The 16,285-nt window shown below is 39.3% G+C and overlaps 1 protein-coding gene across 1 annotated transcript; it reads right to left on the reverse strand.

Annotated features, from left to right (window-relative positions):
* Positions 1-892: 892 nt before the first annotated feature.
* On the reverse strand, positions 893-14,662 carry znfx1 (zinc finger, NFX1-type containing 1). Its single transcript, XM_073852307.1, has 15 exons — positions 14,602-14,662; positions 13,081-13,166; positions 11,548-12,983; positions 11,165-11,451; positions 9,892-10,130; positions 9,654-9,776; positions 9,174-9,322; positions 8,594-8,737; positions 7,212-7,314; positions 6,333-6,583; positions 5,775-5,914; positions 5,327-5,627; positions 5,113-5,223; positions 4,706-4,801; positions 893-4,165 (listed from the first exon to the last, which is right to left on the reverse strand). The coding sequence occupies exons 2-15, from the start codon at positions 13,145-13,147 to the stop codon at positions 1,712-1,714; spliced, it is 5,901 nt and encodes a 1,966-aa protein (XP_073708408.1). The 5' UTR covers positions 13,148-13,166; positions 14,602-14,662; the 3' UTR covers positions 893-1,711.
* Positions 14,663-16,285: the final 1,623 nt, after the last annotated feature.

Consider the following 16,285-nt stretch of genomic DNA (forward strand, 5'->3'; position numbering starts at 1 on the left):
CTCCTGGAAAATGTAACCTCACACCAATTAGGCACAAATCTGTCAAAATGCTGTGTTGATCTGTGGCCACAGTAAACGCTGTACAGCTAAATGAATAAATTGTATTAATTAGCAAAACAACTTTTGTCATCATCGCTCAGTGATTTATCGAACATGGCCGTCTTTTATCATATTGCTGTTGCCGCACTTGCACAAAAGCAATAAAGCACTGAAAGATTGATTTTTACCACAGTTAAGGGATGTTCTTAGGCACTCGTGAAGCATTAAACTAACGCAAAAAAGAATATGACAGGAGAAATTGTGGCGTTTTGCTACACTTGCTTTTTTCGGGCCTATAAAGTCACCGGCTGTAAATACTGTCCCTCAGAATATGCTTAAAGTTCTGCTTGCTTTTCCTTCGCATCCTGACACAACAGTTTTTTTTTTTCGTTGTTGCCGCTTCTTCACCCCACCCTTAGTTCCTGTGCGGAAAGTGCCGACTTTGCATTCGGGTTTATGTTATGACAGGACGACATTCATCACATAATGAACTGATGTAAGCTGCTGGGAAGCCTAAATGGAAGCCGTCCCAGCAGCTCAGACTAGCCTCTGGACTCACTCGACTGCTGGTAATTTGGGCTGAGAGCTCGGGTAATGCTTTATTATTGGGCAGATATCAGTGGAGAATAAACCTGCTGAAGTTGACAGAGACCGGTGTGTTTCTTGATGCAGGTCAGAGTCTGACCGTACATGAGAGAAAGCACAGCTTGAGATATGGAAAGCACTGTCTTTGTTGCTGAGAGAGTTGTTGACGATACACTGCTGCCTCCTAGTGAAATCAAGCCAAACTGTTAGTAGGGATATACTTGAAACCAAGGCCTCAAGTTGCTTTTATGAAAACATTAAGGACACATTTTCATTAAAACACCATTTTATTAAGGATATGTATTGTTAAGTGCTATTCTGTGATATAGTTTATAACATGTAAGATGCTGTTAATCACTGATGTTAGCATATCTGGATTAAGGACATTTAAGTGCATTAGCCATATTGACCAATCAGCATTCAGGACCACAACTATCTATCTATTTAATAAGACTGATTACATATCGGCCTCATTAATTAGTAGCATGTTGCACTTAAACAAAAAGGTGCTTATTTTATCACTGCAATAATATTTCAAGTTTGTAAAAGCTAATGAACTTAAATGAGTGGAGGATTTATTATAACCAGGTTCCACACACCAAGCATGAAATATAAGTTAAAACAGACTTTGAGTAAACAATATGCAGTTCATTTAGCAGGCAGTAGCAACGGCTTTGACTCTCATGCCACATTTTTAATTTGACATGAGGAAACATGTTAATGAAAAAAAATGCTAACTGAATTTTAGCTAGGAAGCCAAAAGTCTAGAATACATGAGGATCAAAATCCAAGTGAAAGGTGCATTTCATTGACTAGATTGACTAGTTGTGCACAGTAGAACAACAAATGTACCTACAAGCGGATAAACAACGATAGCAATTCTCTCATCTTAGGTCAAAATAGATATAATGCAAAACATCTTTTTTAAATTCTCCCATGAGTAGCAAGTGTGGAGAATAATTCATTTTGAAAGCTCTTGCCAACTTTTAAATTACAACTTGCTCTTAAGGTGCAATTACCCTCTTACCTGATTAAAACAGCATTTCATTATTTGTGTTAACCAGATTAAAACCCTATCAGCAGACTTTTAGTCTTCAAAGTCTATTAGGTCAAAGTTTGCCAAGTTGGCACCATCTGACCAGGCGGCATGCTGTGCGCCATCCATTTCAGTCGCCACAGCATTTCCCTGAATGAGAGTGTGATTAGTGCCTCCAATATCGGCGTAGCATTCAGGACATTTGGTTTGTTGCATGGCACCCCCACATTCGCCGATTGCATATACGTGCCCGTTGGGACATTTGTACCAGTGACCTTTAGTCAAACCGACGGCTTTGAGTATCATCACCCTCTCCTCGTCAGTGATGCCCAGGCCACTGCGTGGCAGTTTGGTGTCCAGGACCGTAAACATGTGTTGGACTGTACGTTCTAGACCCTCTGAGAAAGGCAAATTGTCCTCCAGGATGTCTCTCAATTGCTGGACCTCGGTGTTATAAAGACGACTTCTGATCAGTGACATGCCACAGCGCACGTTAAGCTCAGCTAGGTAGGATAGTCTCTTCAATTCACGCTCGAGATCTTCAACCTGCTGGTCTGAAAACTTCTGAGTCCGATCTGAGAGGAATCTAAAGACTTCTTCAACTTTGCTGGAGAATGGTCGAATTTTGTCCAGAAGGGGTGTCATATGATCTGCTTGCATTGCTTTCAGTTTCCCAACGCTCTCGAGGTAGGTCATCAAGTTCTCGAGATGCCAAAGTAGTTGGAGTGAAAGGTCCTTTGTTTCAAGCTTCTCTTTAAGGAAGGTAAACTCTCTGAGAAAATGCTTCCTCAAGTTCTCCTTCTCAAGCAGTTGCAAGCTAAGAACTTCCTGCTTTTCCTTAATAGCATCGGGCACACCATTTATCTTCTCCTTGACCATCTCGATGGCTGCCAGGCTGCGGTTGATGTGAGTGCCATACCTAAGGTTTCTACGGATGGGAGTGCGACACCTTGGACACTCCTTGAGTCGGATCGCCCTTTGATCCAATTCGGAGTCTTGGTCTTCGCCAAGATTCATATATTGATCCATTCCTGTAGTCTCGAACAGGTGCTTGCAATCTTCAAGCTGAATGAAAGAAGCATCTGGTTCGTCTTCATTGCCAAAGAAGATCTCCGTGACCTCGTCTTTATTGCAAATGCGACACTTATCGGGGCAGCGGTCTCCACACAGACCTATGCAGCGGTGTCCGCAGGGCAAGGTGTTGTTGCAGGGAACAGAACAAGGCGGACGGTCGCATGGTTCGTGACAAAGCTTGGAACAGCTGTGGTGAGGGCACTGCCATTCGCAGGGTTCATTGCACGGGGCACAAGGCTGACCGCAAGTCTTCATGCAGATGCTATGGACGCAACGGTTCTCGCAGGGAATGGAGCATGGTGGACAATCTCTTACACAAGGCTCCCGACACCGATGAGAACACACAAGGAGTTGTTGGCATTTATGGGAGCATGCTTTGTGCAGGCGACCTTGACAGCATCCATGGCAAGTTCCCGGGCAAGGATGACCACATTTCAAGGTGGTGCCACATTTAGTTCTGCAGTTTGGCTCCCTTTTGTGGTCGCTGGAAATGTAGCATGGTTCTTCCTGCATGTGTCCACATTTCAGCTGCATTTGAACTTTAACCTTGCACTGAGCGGTGCAGGACTCTCCACAAGCTGCCTTGCAGGGATGGCCGCATGGGAGGGTCTTTTGGCAACGCTCTCGACAGGCAAATGTTGCAGGGTCTTGGTGGCACGGCACCTTCTGGATGTGCTGGCATGATGGAATTGTCTTGTCTAGGAGTACCATGCATTCACCGCATTCTTGGTGACAGCGACGTACACATTTGTGGTCCAGTTCACACAGCACCTTCTGGCAGTCTTTCATGCACTTGTATTCCTTGTGCTCCGCATCATATGGGTGGCACATACGGGTGCACACGTGGCCACAATCCAAGCGATATTGGCAGGGCTGATCGCAACCACCCTCAGGGGCACCTTTGAAGTCATTACTGCAGGACGCAAGGATCTGTTTATCCGGATGGTTCTGACAACTCAACGTCAAAGCAGGACCCACTTGTTTGTGCTCTCTCAGTGTGTGGAGGATGCTGCTCCACAGCCTAACGGAGCTGAGCATGTCCATATTTCCAATGCAATAGAGACCCATCTTAGCACGAGAAAGGGCAACGCAGACGCGGTTTGGTATGTTTAGGAAGCCAACTCTATTCTGTAGATTGCTACGCACCAGAGACAATATGATAATGTCATTCTCCTCCCCTTGGTATTTGTCAACAACATGAACTTTGACGCCAGAGAACTCCGTAGAGGGCATGAGCTTACGCAGACAGTGAAGCTGTCCGGTGTAGGTGGTGAGAATGGTGATCTGGGAAGGCTTGTACTCCTGGTACAGCAAGTAGCGGCAAAGCGCGACAACAAAATGAGCCTCGTGAGGGTTCTGGTGACTCCGTCCATCCTTAATCTCTTCTTCGAGTTGGGAATGTTCCACGAAAAAGAGATTTGTCAAAAGCCCCTGCAGACCATAAGATGCAGGAGTCAAGTAGATGGTACATGAATTACTTTTTCGCAAGCTGTGATAAGTATTTGCCAGGACTGATGTAATATGTGACCCTGGACCACAAAACCAGTCTTCTGTAGCGCGGGTATATTTGTAGCAATAGCCAAAAATACATGGTATTGGTCAAAATAATTGATTTTTATTTTATGCCAAAAATGATAAGGATATAAAGTAAAGATCATGTTTCGTGAAAATATTTTGTAAATTTCGTACCGTAAATATATAAATTTTTGAATAGTAATATGGATTGCTAAGAGCTTAATTTGGACAACTTTAAAGGTGATTTTCAAAATATTTGATTGTTTTTGCGACCTCAGATTCCAGATATTCAAAAAGTCGTATCTCGGCCAAATATTGTCCTATCCTAACAAACCATACATCAATGGAATGGCTTATTTATTTATTAATTTAATAAAAATACACGGATTTGTTTTGTGGTCCAGGGTCACATATTATAATAAAAGGTTGTGGGTTTTGTTTGGTTAAATTACTTACCTTAACATTTTCATACTCCAGTACAGACGGGTGGTTTTCCAGAGTATCGTATATATGAGGAGTCAACAGTCGAGCGATGCTTGGCCTCATGCGATGCTAGAAATGCAATGCAAAAGAAACAACAGGATTGTGATTCACTATAGGAATTTGCCAGATCAAGTTATTAGAAGTGCCTTTGGACTTAATAAATAAAGTTAATAAAGTGCACTTATCTATATTTACGGTGTTCTTATCTAAGAAAGTACTGATAATATTAGGTAACTACATGGGTTAGGTTCAGGATTAGTACCTAGCTATTACCCAGTTATTGCAATTCCCATGACAAGTACACAGTTTGTACATGCGGAAACGGACCGTAAAATAAAGTGGTACTGTTAAATGGCTGATATGGTAGTACAGAAACTAACCTGGTAGTTAAGGCGCACAAATGGAAAGTTCACTCGGACAAGCCTCTCAAACATCGACACTTCCAGATTGAAATTCTTGGCAAGATCGTACACTGTTGCACTAGGCCTCAACTGTGCAGGTTGAAATGCATGAAAACAGAAATCATTATGGTATCTTATTACAGAAGCATTTATTGTTCATGCAATTTTTCATAATATTTTAAGCGCTGTCTACCTGTTGGTGATCTCCGATCAGTATGAGGTGCTGGCATGCTTTGCTGAGGGTGGTGATAGTGTGCGCCTCTAACACCTCTGCCGCCTCCTCCACGATCACCAGTCTGGGCCCCAGCTCCTGCAGAGCCTGTCTGTATTTAGCCGCTCCTGTGGTGGTCATACCAACAACTCGAGCCTCCCGTAGCACACAGAGGTCCTCACGACGGCGGATTTCATTGAGCCGCTCCGCCGCATCCTGATACACCTGTTCAGAAGTGAGGGCCTTAGCGCGAAGATCAGTCCGATAGCGCAAAATCCATAGCCTGAAAGGACAAAACAAAGATGTTTATAGTACAAATCTAATCTAGCTGGTGTACACTGTGAATTAACATGTAAGTTCACTGGTGCAGCTTAAATAATTTTGTAGGTAAATGCTGCCATCTAGTGCAGGAAGCGTGTGTGTATCTTACCGATACAGTCTCCATCTGTCTTTCAGAGTGAGGCTCCAAATATCCCTGATTTGCCTTTCTTGCTGGTCACTCATAGCTGAAGTCTTCCTCAGCTCTTTTTTAGCCATTTGCTTAATTTTTTTCTTTTGGTGGCCTTGCACCTGAACACAAACGAGCAGAACAATAACACTGAGATCTTCACAACAACATACAAATGGCAAACAGCACGGCCTTTACAATCACCATGAAAAGCATTTTACTTCTGCAATGTTACATATTTATAAGTAAACCAGGTTAGTTAAGTTTTTGCATAAGAAGCATGAATTTGTCATTTTTTAAATGTCCTTTGCCTTTTTCCAGTTTATTTGAAACAGTCCTGCGCTGTTAAAAATAATTTTTAATATGCAAATGTTCCATAAATAGTGTACATGATATTCATAAGAAGCTTTGATTTTATTTTTTTTCAACTGAACATATTTTCTAAATTATGAATTTTATGAAAACTCTTTTTATGATCATATATATTATGTAAACTGTTTAATTAAACATATAAATAATTAAATGCATGATTTCTCATACCTGCCATTCCCCTTGACCAGCCTGACTTTGATTCTGGGCTTGTTCTTGTGGTTCAGTATCGTTCAGATTCATAGCCAGCATCTCCTCAGCCATGAGAGCGATGTTTTTCTCCTCTCTTCTCTGCTTGTTCCTGTCTTTATCCCTGTGATCTTCATCAACCACTATCCTTTCAGCCTGGATCAAATCTGCCTCTTCATCGATATCTATCAGTTCCTCATCGTCCAACTGTGCTTCATCTTCATCTGCTGCCTCTGAGAATGTAAGAGAGAGAGAGAGGTTTGTAATGCTGTATTTGCCATTTATGTTTCTGGTATACATTCATTGGCTAAAGACTAGATGAAATTTGTAATGTAAGCCTTAATTTAAACTTTCATGATGTGTTTGATCATAAAAACTGCTCACAAGAGTTGCATTTGAGACACAGACAGACAACATACAGGCCTCAACCAGAAGGGGGCCTGATGAGCAGCAGAAGAACTATATTACTACAGCTATATTACTATATTATTACTATATTTTCTGGAGAGCTACTATTTATTCAGAATTCAGTTTCAACCTGCTCCAACATTGAGGTTGGAGCTGAACTCTGCAGGATGGTAGCCCTGTATTACAAGCACTGTATTTATGCCAATAACTGAGAAATATCAAACACTTTGTCTTATGAATAGTTTGGCAGTTGTTGCATTAATGACCAAATGATTATAAACACTGCATCTCAGCGATGAAAGAAAATCACTGTGAAGGAAATGCCATAGAACAGCTATTCCTTTCTTTAATGAGCATGTGCTCAAAGAATGATGTTGTGGAAGATTTTCCCTTAAGAGAAGCACAAGAGAGACAAATTGTTGATGATTGTGGTTAGTGTATTAGAGTCTCCACCTGTTATTTGTGGCCCCTGCATAAAAGCGGAGAATCCGATGCCGAGCCACTCCGCTATTATTGAAGGCTTCTTTTTTCCCACAATCTCAAATCCTTCAAACACCTAACACAGAAAGAAAGGATGTTTTGAAAATTGCTGAGTTTAAACATTTGTATGCATTTCAAGTCACAAGATTCATTCTTGATGAAATTATATTTTTCTTCGTTGTGGAACAGTCCATTAAACAAAAAATAAAAATAAAAAACAAATGTTTGTGTGTGTTTTTGTTGGGTATCGTAATTGATATAGAGCATCATAGTTCATCACATTAAAAAAAAAAACAGATCAGTTTTATTCATAGACCCAACCCTGTTGAAAAAAGGCTGGTTTTAGCTGTTTTTTCAGCAAGGAACTGAGTAAAAATATAAAATTTGTTGCAGTTGGTGCAATGAATGAGATCTTTAACATCTTTAACTACTTTCATAAAATGCATATTAGTTGTGTAGCCCTGCTGGAAAAAAAAACAGCTAAAACCAGGCTAAGCTGGTTGGCTGGTTTTAGTTGGTCATAGCTGGTCAGCAAGCTGGTTTTAGAGGGGTTTTGGTCACTTTCCCAGCCTGGGAGACCAGGTGAAGTCAGCTACTTTCAGTTTAAATCAGCTAAGACCAGCCAACGTCCAGGCTGGTTTTAGCTGTTTTTTTAGCAGGGATATTACTGGGATAATATGTCTTAGTAAGATGATATTTACATGTTTTATGATGATCCATAATGCAATTGAACACAATGATTGAGGGATGAACAAATACACAATTCTCAAAATCCTCATGATCATAATACACGCAAATGAAAGTGACTGTTCTAAAAATAAATAAATATATTAAAATATACAATAGAATAACAATATAAAACTTATTCTGATGTTAACTTTACAAGGATCAGTAAAGATATCACACAAAAAGCACAAGCTGAAGTTGGACGTTTGTAGACATACTAAAATACCCTTTACTTTTGCAAAAAAAAAAAAAAAAGTATAAACTATCAATCGGACGACTTTTTGCATATTAAATATGATACAGTAGCTTTCTAGGTTTAAAGCAAGGTCCAACATTGACAGCTGCTGGGTGGCAAATGCAATTTCATTGGGAATCTCAACATATACTGTTAAAATAATGATTGTCTGGTTTTAAGGCACATAAACTATCAAAGGTTTAGCAAGGAAGCCAAAGTTCTTTTTTTTTTTGCTTGTGTCGTTGCTTAGCTCATATTGCTTCATGATCTGTATACTCTATTTATGGACAATATGTATGACAGCTGTGGCATGGCATTTCAGAATCTGTGTGTGTGTGTGTGTGTGTGTGTGTGTGTGTGTGTGTGTGTGTGTGTGTGTGTGTGTGTCACTCACTGGCTGTTGACACAGACTGTCCCAGTGCTGAGGAGAGATATATCTCTCTAGGAAGTCTTCTTTGAGGACGCCACGCAAGCTGCATTCGAGCTGAGCGGACTGTCTCTTTAAGAGCTCCTCTGCGGCCTCCATCTCTGTGTAGAACTGTGGACATAAAGCACAACTCATTAGAGCTTAACTGGCACATAATTGTTTTCAGAGAACTTTTAAACATTAATTGAGACATTTATTGAGTTGTCTTTTTTTTTAAATAAATACAAAAATTAAATAAATAAAAAGGGTGTCATTTCAAAGTGTTTACAAAAGAGTTATTGTGGTTAAACAAAAATCAGGATAATTTCATATATTTACAAATTTACTTAAACTTTAAATAAAATCAAAATGAAAAAATTTAAATATTAAATAATATAAAATATTATTTAAAACTATAACGGTATATTAATAATAATAAAATAACACTGATTATATATTTTTTATTCTATGTACAGTCCTTAAAAAATAATAGATTAGTATAAAAATTAAATTTAAATAATAAAATAAAAAAAAAATAATAAAATTACATCCATGATATAGGGCTCACCTCATGATGGGCTCTCCTCAGGTGCTGTGGCAAACTTTTGCGGAAGTTTGATACCCTGGTCAGCTCCCTCAGACCAAAGGGCTTTAGAATTTCACTGTTACTTCGTCCTCCAACTCTCACAATCCCAGTTTTTAAAAATCTGAGGATGCCTGGGACAAAAGTAATAAAATATCTCATAACTTCATACATGAAGCTGTAGAGTTATCATTTACTGGACTAGAATGAACTCCCTGGAGAAGCCATAAAGTTCAAAGTCCCTTAAATGCTTCTGTTGAGACACATGGCATTTGAGATTACTGCTGTATTTTTATCACAAGAAAGAACTCAGAACTAAGAGGCATCTCTATTTGCTTTCCATTTTATCTTATCCTTGTCTCTAAGAAACAATCATTTGTGACCTACTTATGTTTGTCCCACAAAGTACTGAAAAAGCAACACAGTTTTATAACAACCACACAGATTTAGATATTAGCACCATACCTTCCAGAAACTGGTCAAGAGCATGATTGGTATAGCAGACCACCAGCATAGGGCAACCATTTGACCAGGACTTATGGTTCTCTAGCAAAGCCCGAGCGATTTTGAGTCCTACATACGTCTTCCCTGAAGAAGAAAACAAACAGGATTTTCAAATTTTCCAGTTTGGAAAAAGAAAAATCTTGCAAATCTCGAGAGTAAGACATTGGTGAACAGCAAACTCTAGTCCTAGATTAGTCACCTGTTCCTGGGGGTCCCTGTATGATGGCCAGTTCATTGGTTAAGGCCAGTTTAAGTGCTTGAAGTTGGCTTTCATCAAGGCCCATTTTTTCCTCATCAGGCCAGGCGTGTGGGGTCAAGGGGTTGAAGGGTGGAATCTTCTCCTGTCCTTCTGCCATGATGCTACACAGATCGTATGACCTTCCCTCCACCCGAAGATAAGCTGGAGGATCTACGTTTGTGCTGCACTCAACTATGTACCTAAAACATACAAAAAAGGTGCAGTGTGGCATTTACCAAGTTAAGCATGACTATTATTATTGATCAGACCTGGAAATTATGATTTCTGGCAATTTGATAATTCCTACAATATCAAAATAAACTGCAGGGGCAGATCATTTTCTTATTTAGTGGCCAACCTACGTAACGTTGTTCGGTAGGCAGACACACTCTGTCAGTTTATATCAAGATTAAAGACCTATCTCTTTAACCTGGTTTATACACATTAACACATTTTTGTCATTCAAATCCTTTAAAGGATTGTTAGGCTGCATTAATTAGGTCAACCAGAACTAGGGACACTTCCCATAACACACAATGTACTCATTGCATCATAAGAAGAATGGCATCTATGCTAATATTAGTATGTCTCATTCTTATTCAGAGATTAAACAGCCCTGAATGTCAGCGGAGACCACGTCAACTAGAGGAGCCCCAGAGACAGATCCCCAATGAAGACCATGTCACCTATACGGCCATCGACAGAAGACCACCGGAACCTGATGAGTCCTCTGCACAATCTGACTTTGCTGCAACATGGAACAAACTGCTGGTTCATCTGGCCAGAGGAGAACTGGCCCCCCAACTGGGCCTTGTTTCTCCCAAGTTTTTTTTGAAAAAAGTTTCTGTCACCGATGAAGTTTTGATTCCTTGCTGCTGTAGCCTCTGGCTTGTTTAGTTGGGGACACTTAATTAGCGATATAGCGATATCTTATACTATTTGAACTAAAATGAGCTGGATGACGATATCACTGAATTCAATGATGAACTGCCTTTAACCTAAAATTGTGTTTATTGTTTTCCATTTGAATTATTTACTCACTATTTTTCTATTTAACACTGTAATGCTTTGACACAACCTGTCTTGTTAAAAGCGCGTTATAAATAAAGGTGACTTGGCGGTGAGTTCTTTAGACTTAAAATCACCTAGAAACCACAAAGAATACCCAAGCAAACCACAAAACAATATCCAGAATATTCAATTCTCTAGAAACCAGCCACAGAGTATTGCATACCTTTGAAAGGGAACATCATTGTCATCTTGCTCTTGGAGACCCTCTAGAACGTATCGGTAGGCTTCAAAGTAAGCTGTGGTCTCGACCATCAGGAAGGAGTCTGAGGGCTGAACCCTGGCCAACCTGGCCCTGCTCTCAGAAGAAAAACAGAGATGCACCTGTCCCTGCTTCAGCAGCTTTGGATCCCGATCGGTAACAGTGGCGAACAGGAAGGATTCGAAGTTGTCCATGGAGAGACAGACAAGGGATCCGTAAATCAGGCGTTTGGAATTTTCCCACCGGACAAACTGCAGGAGAAGATAAAATGAATTCAATTAATAGAAGGACCAATGGACACATGGAGTACATGGAGATCTCTCGGACAACTTGCAATTTGTGATTACCTGTAGAGGCCGTGAGTCAAACTGCACTTTGTAGGCAATTCCTGTTGATGTGCAAAGTGGCAAAACCAATCGGGTGTCATAGTAGACTCTGATGTCATCAAACTGCCTCTTTTTTAGTGGTATTCCATCAGTTTTGTGCTGGCTCCTGAGGATCTCCTTGACACCCTCTCGCAGTGGCCTCACAAAATCTTCACGCAGAAGTCGGAAGTGTGTGTCTAGATAGATGCGAGCATTAAGAAATCTTTGAGACATTATGTTGGGTCTCAGGAATGGTTTTTGGTCTAGATGGAACTCCTCAATGGTTGGATAGATGCTCATCGTCCTGTAGTCTTCCTCCCCAGGTGGGGCATCCTCGTCAGCCGCCAGGAAGGAGTAGTTATCTGACCGCAAAGTGCCTTCCCTTGATTTCTCTTGGAGATGGTTCACCAAACCCTGCACCCTATCCAAGTCTTCATCAGTATTGTCGAGAATATCTACACCAGAGGCACGCAACTGGTTGACGGTTGGTTTCAAAACAGCCACCAACATGGAGACAGACTGGATAGAGCTGTGTGGAAACATGTCCAAACATGTGGAAACAAGACTGATGATGTTTCTCAAATGTTGTGGATACTGCTCCCTTCGAGCTTGTGCGTGATCTGACAACATTCCAGTCACATGATATGGCAGAAAGTTACGGAAAAATGCAGAGTCCTTGACAATGCGAGCCAAGTGCAGCACGATCTTGCGGTCAGTTCGAGACTCAAAGGCCTTGCAGAGAACTTTACAGACCAGCTGCATCAGGTCGCTTCTCATATTGTCCTCAAGCAGATTCTTAAGTCCAGTGCTAGATGAAAGGGTGATGGCTACCTCAGATGCTTCTTTCTCCAGCAGGCCTTCAAGCGTTTTATACCCCAGTGTGCGTACTTCAGGGGTGCCGTCTCTCCCTCTTCCTCTTCCTCTCCCTCTCCCATTTCCCCCTCTACCTCTCTGAGTTTCTTCTCTTCCTCTTTGAGGTTCTTCACCACTGGCTTGTTGATGACCCGTGTATTCAGGGCGGCTGCTTGAAATTAAAGGAGTTGGAAGTGCATAACTGGTCAAATGTTGATGCATGAGCCCATGAACAGGTCTCCCAAATCCTCGAGAGGGTGAAGATGCATTACTTGAGCCTCCCCTTATCACAGGACGGTGGGCGTTGGTCCAGCTTGGCCTCCCGTGATGATGTTGCCTGTCTTCTCCTCTCCCCTGTCCTCTGCCCCTTCCATCTCCTCCACCTCTTGCACTTTGAGCTTTTTCATCTGGCCATCTTTCCCTATGGCTGTTTGTACTTCCACTGGCTTGTTGGTGACCTCGACCCCTTCCATCTCCTCTTCCTCCCTCTCCTCGGCCACCTCTGCTGCTTCCTCTTCCTTGACTGGAAGACCTGCTTGCTTGTCTTTGACCAGGCACAGAACCATCTGTTGAAAAATAGAAATTGTGGTGTATTAATAATAAGGATGCATATTGACCAAGTTAAATAAGGGAATGTAAGGAAGTGATATTAAAGACCTATACCTCTTCTTTGAGGGGCATTGAATCCTCCTCTTCCTCTTTGTTGTCCTCCTCCTCTTGAATTGAACATTCTACAGGTGTTGATATATCTGCGGGGCGATTATACCAATACAGTAAAATTAATTAAATAATTGTTCTCTGTACACATCTGCAATGCCTTCACCTTCCTTTAGGTGGGCATCTGGTTGAAACCCTGGATCTAATGCAATGGCTTTCATTCATTTGAGCTTTTTTCAGGCACTTTGGTGAATTTCTTAAATCGTTCTTAACATTTGTAAAACATTAAGTGCATTTCTTGAAACATTTACAATTCTTTTAAACCTTGCTCAAAGTCCTTCCTTCATTTTAGAAAGATAAATACTGTATGTCAATGAATGCCTTTAGATTGACATATCCTTGTGCACAAGAACTGGGTAGATTACTTATACAATGTAATCCGTTATTGATTTCAAATTACATGACAAGAATTGTAGTCAGAAACGTAATCCATGATACGTTGTAGGTAATCAAATTTCTTTTAGATCACTTTTTAACCTAAATTTAGGTTTATCACATTGATTTAAATAAGATAATATTGTACCATATCGACATACAAATACAAAGAGTAAGAAAATATATTCCATTTGTTGTTATATAACATGAAGTGCATTAAACATATTACATCAAGGTTTCCCAAATTAATGTTTGTGAAGGAACTGCAGGGGGGTTATGAGTTTAATGAAAAGATAATAATGTATTAAATCATAAAAAAAATGTTAAATTAAACAAAATCATATATATATATATATATAAAGATTAAGAGGATTTAGGGAATCAATAAATATGAATTATGTATTGCTATTGTGTGAATAATATGCAATCATCTAATCCATTAAACAGCAACTGCAGTCTGATTAGGAGTATTTTAAAATGTAATTTAATCCAATTACAAGTAGTTTTTTTTTTTCTGATTACGTAATCAAGAATACATGTAATCAGTTACCACCCAGTTTTGCTTGTGCTATTGTTCACAAACTATAAAACAAAATGAAATCTATCTATCCTCTGCTTAATCAAATAGAGCTGATCCGGACACATTAGTGAAATATTAAGACATTTATAGTCACTGTGAAATATCAGTTTCATTTCTCGTTAAACTACAGTGTATATATCAACGCAGACTACAGAACGTGATATCGCAAAGAACTCTGTATGTATAATTTTATATAGGCAATATATGTATAAAATGCAAAATAAGGTTATCATTTTTTTTTTCAAATGCTTTATTATAATGTTATAACAATGTTAAAATACACAATATAAAATGAGAATATTGCATACTGCTCGTGTTATTCTCTCTTTAAAAAATATTTAAAAATTAAATATCTGCGTGCTAGTCTCCTACCGGAAATGACCAGGCTAAAAAAACAAACAAAACGGACTCTGAGACCAGTGGAAACAACAGCGGCAAATGACACTAGATCTAAAACATAAATAACATTGTAAACAAAGCGATTCTTATTTAATATGATCTTAAGCACCCACCTGGTTATGGTGTCTTCTGCAAAGCTGCGTCTTTCATCTCCTCGGTTGCTTTAAATACCGGGTTAGTTTCGTTTCTCGCGGCTGTGGGCGGATCATCAGCCGGTTTCACTGAGTCAGAACCGAAAGTAATGAACGGAAAACAAAACTCGGTTGCCGTGGAGAGATTTAAAGACATGAGCAATAAGGGGAGACCGGGGTTAGCAGTCACAAGGGATGCATCTCAATAACTTCAAAGCTTTGAGTCAAAAACCAAGAGAAAACAAAAAGAGCCTGACGCACTGCATTGGTTAGACTCAAATGGGAAAAGTAGGCCTACTAATTTAAATTAAAATGTATAAAAATGCTCAGAATAATAGGATTTACTCACTACTATAGAGGTGATTTATCCCCCGGTTTTACAGACAAGACTTAAGCCTAGTCTAAGATTAAAATGTAAATCTGAGCTGTTTCAACTGAAAGAAACTTGCACTGACTGATCTAAAAATATATCAGTGCCTTTGTTTTGTCTCAAGATGCTCACCAGTAATGTGTTTTTCTAAGCATGTCTATAAACATTACTTAAATGTCCTAATTGAACTATGGGCTAATCCTGGTTTAGTCTAAGCCCTGTCTGTGAAACCAGGCCTATGTTTTGTTAATTAAGGCGAGACACTGCAGGTGAATAGGGTAAAAAAATAATAACGAATAGTTATCACCTTACTTACCCAGTTGATTGATTACATTGATAATAGCAAACATTTTTTTTTGTATTACAAGTTTTCTAAAATATGAGGTTTAAATATGCAAACGAGGCATTATATAATGAGATATGTACAAAAAAGTACAAAAAAAATCTAAAAACTGGTCAGTTTCAATTATTTTTTTTGGACTTATTAGAGATAAAAGTTTTTATAGATGGATTTTTGGGTATCTCAACTTAGAACACGCAGAATAAATTTTTTTTTTTTTTTTTTTTTTTTACACAATTTTGGGGGAAATAAAATGTTTTATAAACACAAGCAAATTATATATATAAACAAATCCCTCTGGAAAAAAAAACCCTTCAGGAATAAAAATGTAAATAATTTTGAGAAAACGGCCTTTCAAATATGTATCATAATTGAAATCTATTAACACAAATAGATAAAGTGCTATAAAAGAAACACTTAACAATGTATTTTGTTTTCTTTCTACTAGTCTGAAAAAAATATGTTATAAAAACAAAAAGTCTGAAATCTCACTTGACAGGTGCATGAAAAACAGTTGGTGCCTGCAGTGTCTCCTCTTAAATAAAATTATGCATATCTTGAACTTTAAAGTAAACGATAACAAATTCAGTGTCGTATTCATTGATCAGATTTTTTTTTTTTCCAAAAACACAACAATCTTTTTAGATCTTTAAAGATTTTCCTCCTCAGAAGAGTGCTCATAAGTGATTATATTGAAACATCTGCTCAAGGGCATTTCACAAAACTGAAACCTACTTGGAAATAAATGCAAAGCTTTGATGTAGATGCAAAGCAAACACAAGCTCGGGCAACAATGTGGTTTAAGTGGCAGGATCTGGAAATTGCTGTTCAACAACTCTTCGTCTAATTTGGCAGAGCAAGTAAAGGAGAAAAAGAGTCTTGAAGTGTGCAAAACTCATGCAAGCATGACCTGCTGCGATAAATGGAGAGACTAGCTGTAATAAAAGAGAAAATCT

Source organism: Garra rufa, chromosome 12 (genome assembly GCF_049309525.1).
Source record: "Garra rufa chromosome 12, GarRuf1.0, whole genome shotgun sequence".
NCBI classification, from domain to species: Eukaryota; Metazoa; Chordata; class Actinopteri; order Cypriniformes; family Cyprinidae; genus Garra; species Garra rufa.

Coding starts and splice junctions, on each gene's coding strand:
- znfx1 (XM_073852307.1), bottom strand. CDS start 13,147: ATGTTCAATTCAAGAGGAGGAGGACAACAAAGAGGAAGAGGAGGATTC. Junction 12,984..13,080: donor CAATGCCCCTCAAAGAAGAG/GTATAGGTCTTT, acceptor ATTTTTCAACAG/ATGGTTCTGTGCCTGGTCAA. Junction 5,628..5,774: donor GACAGATGGAGACTGTATCG/GTAAGATACACA, acceptor TTGTCCTTTCAG/GCTATGGATTTTGCGCTATC.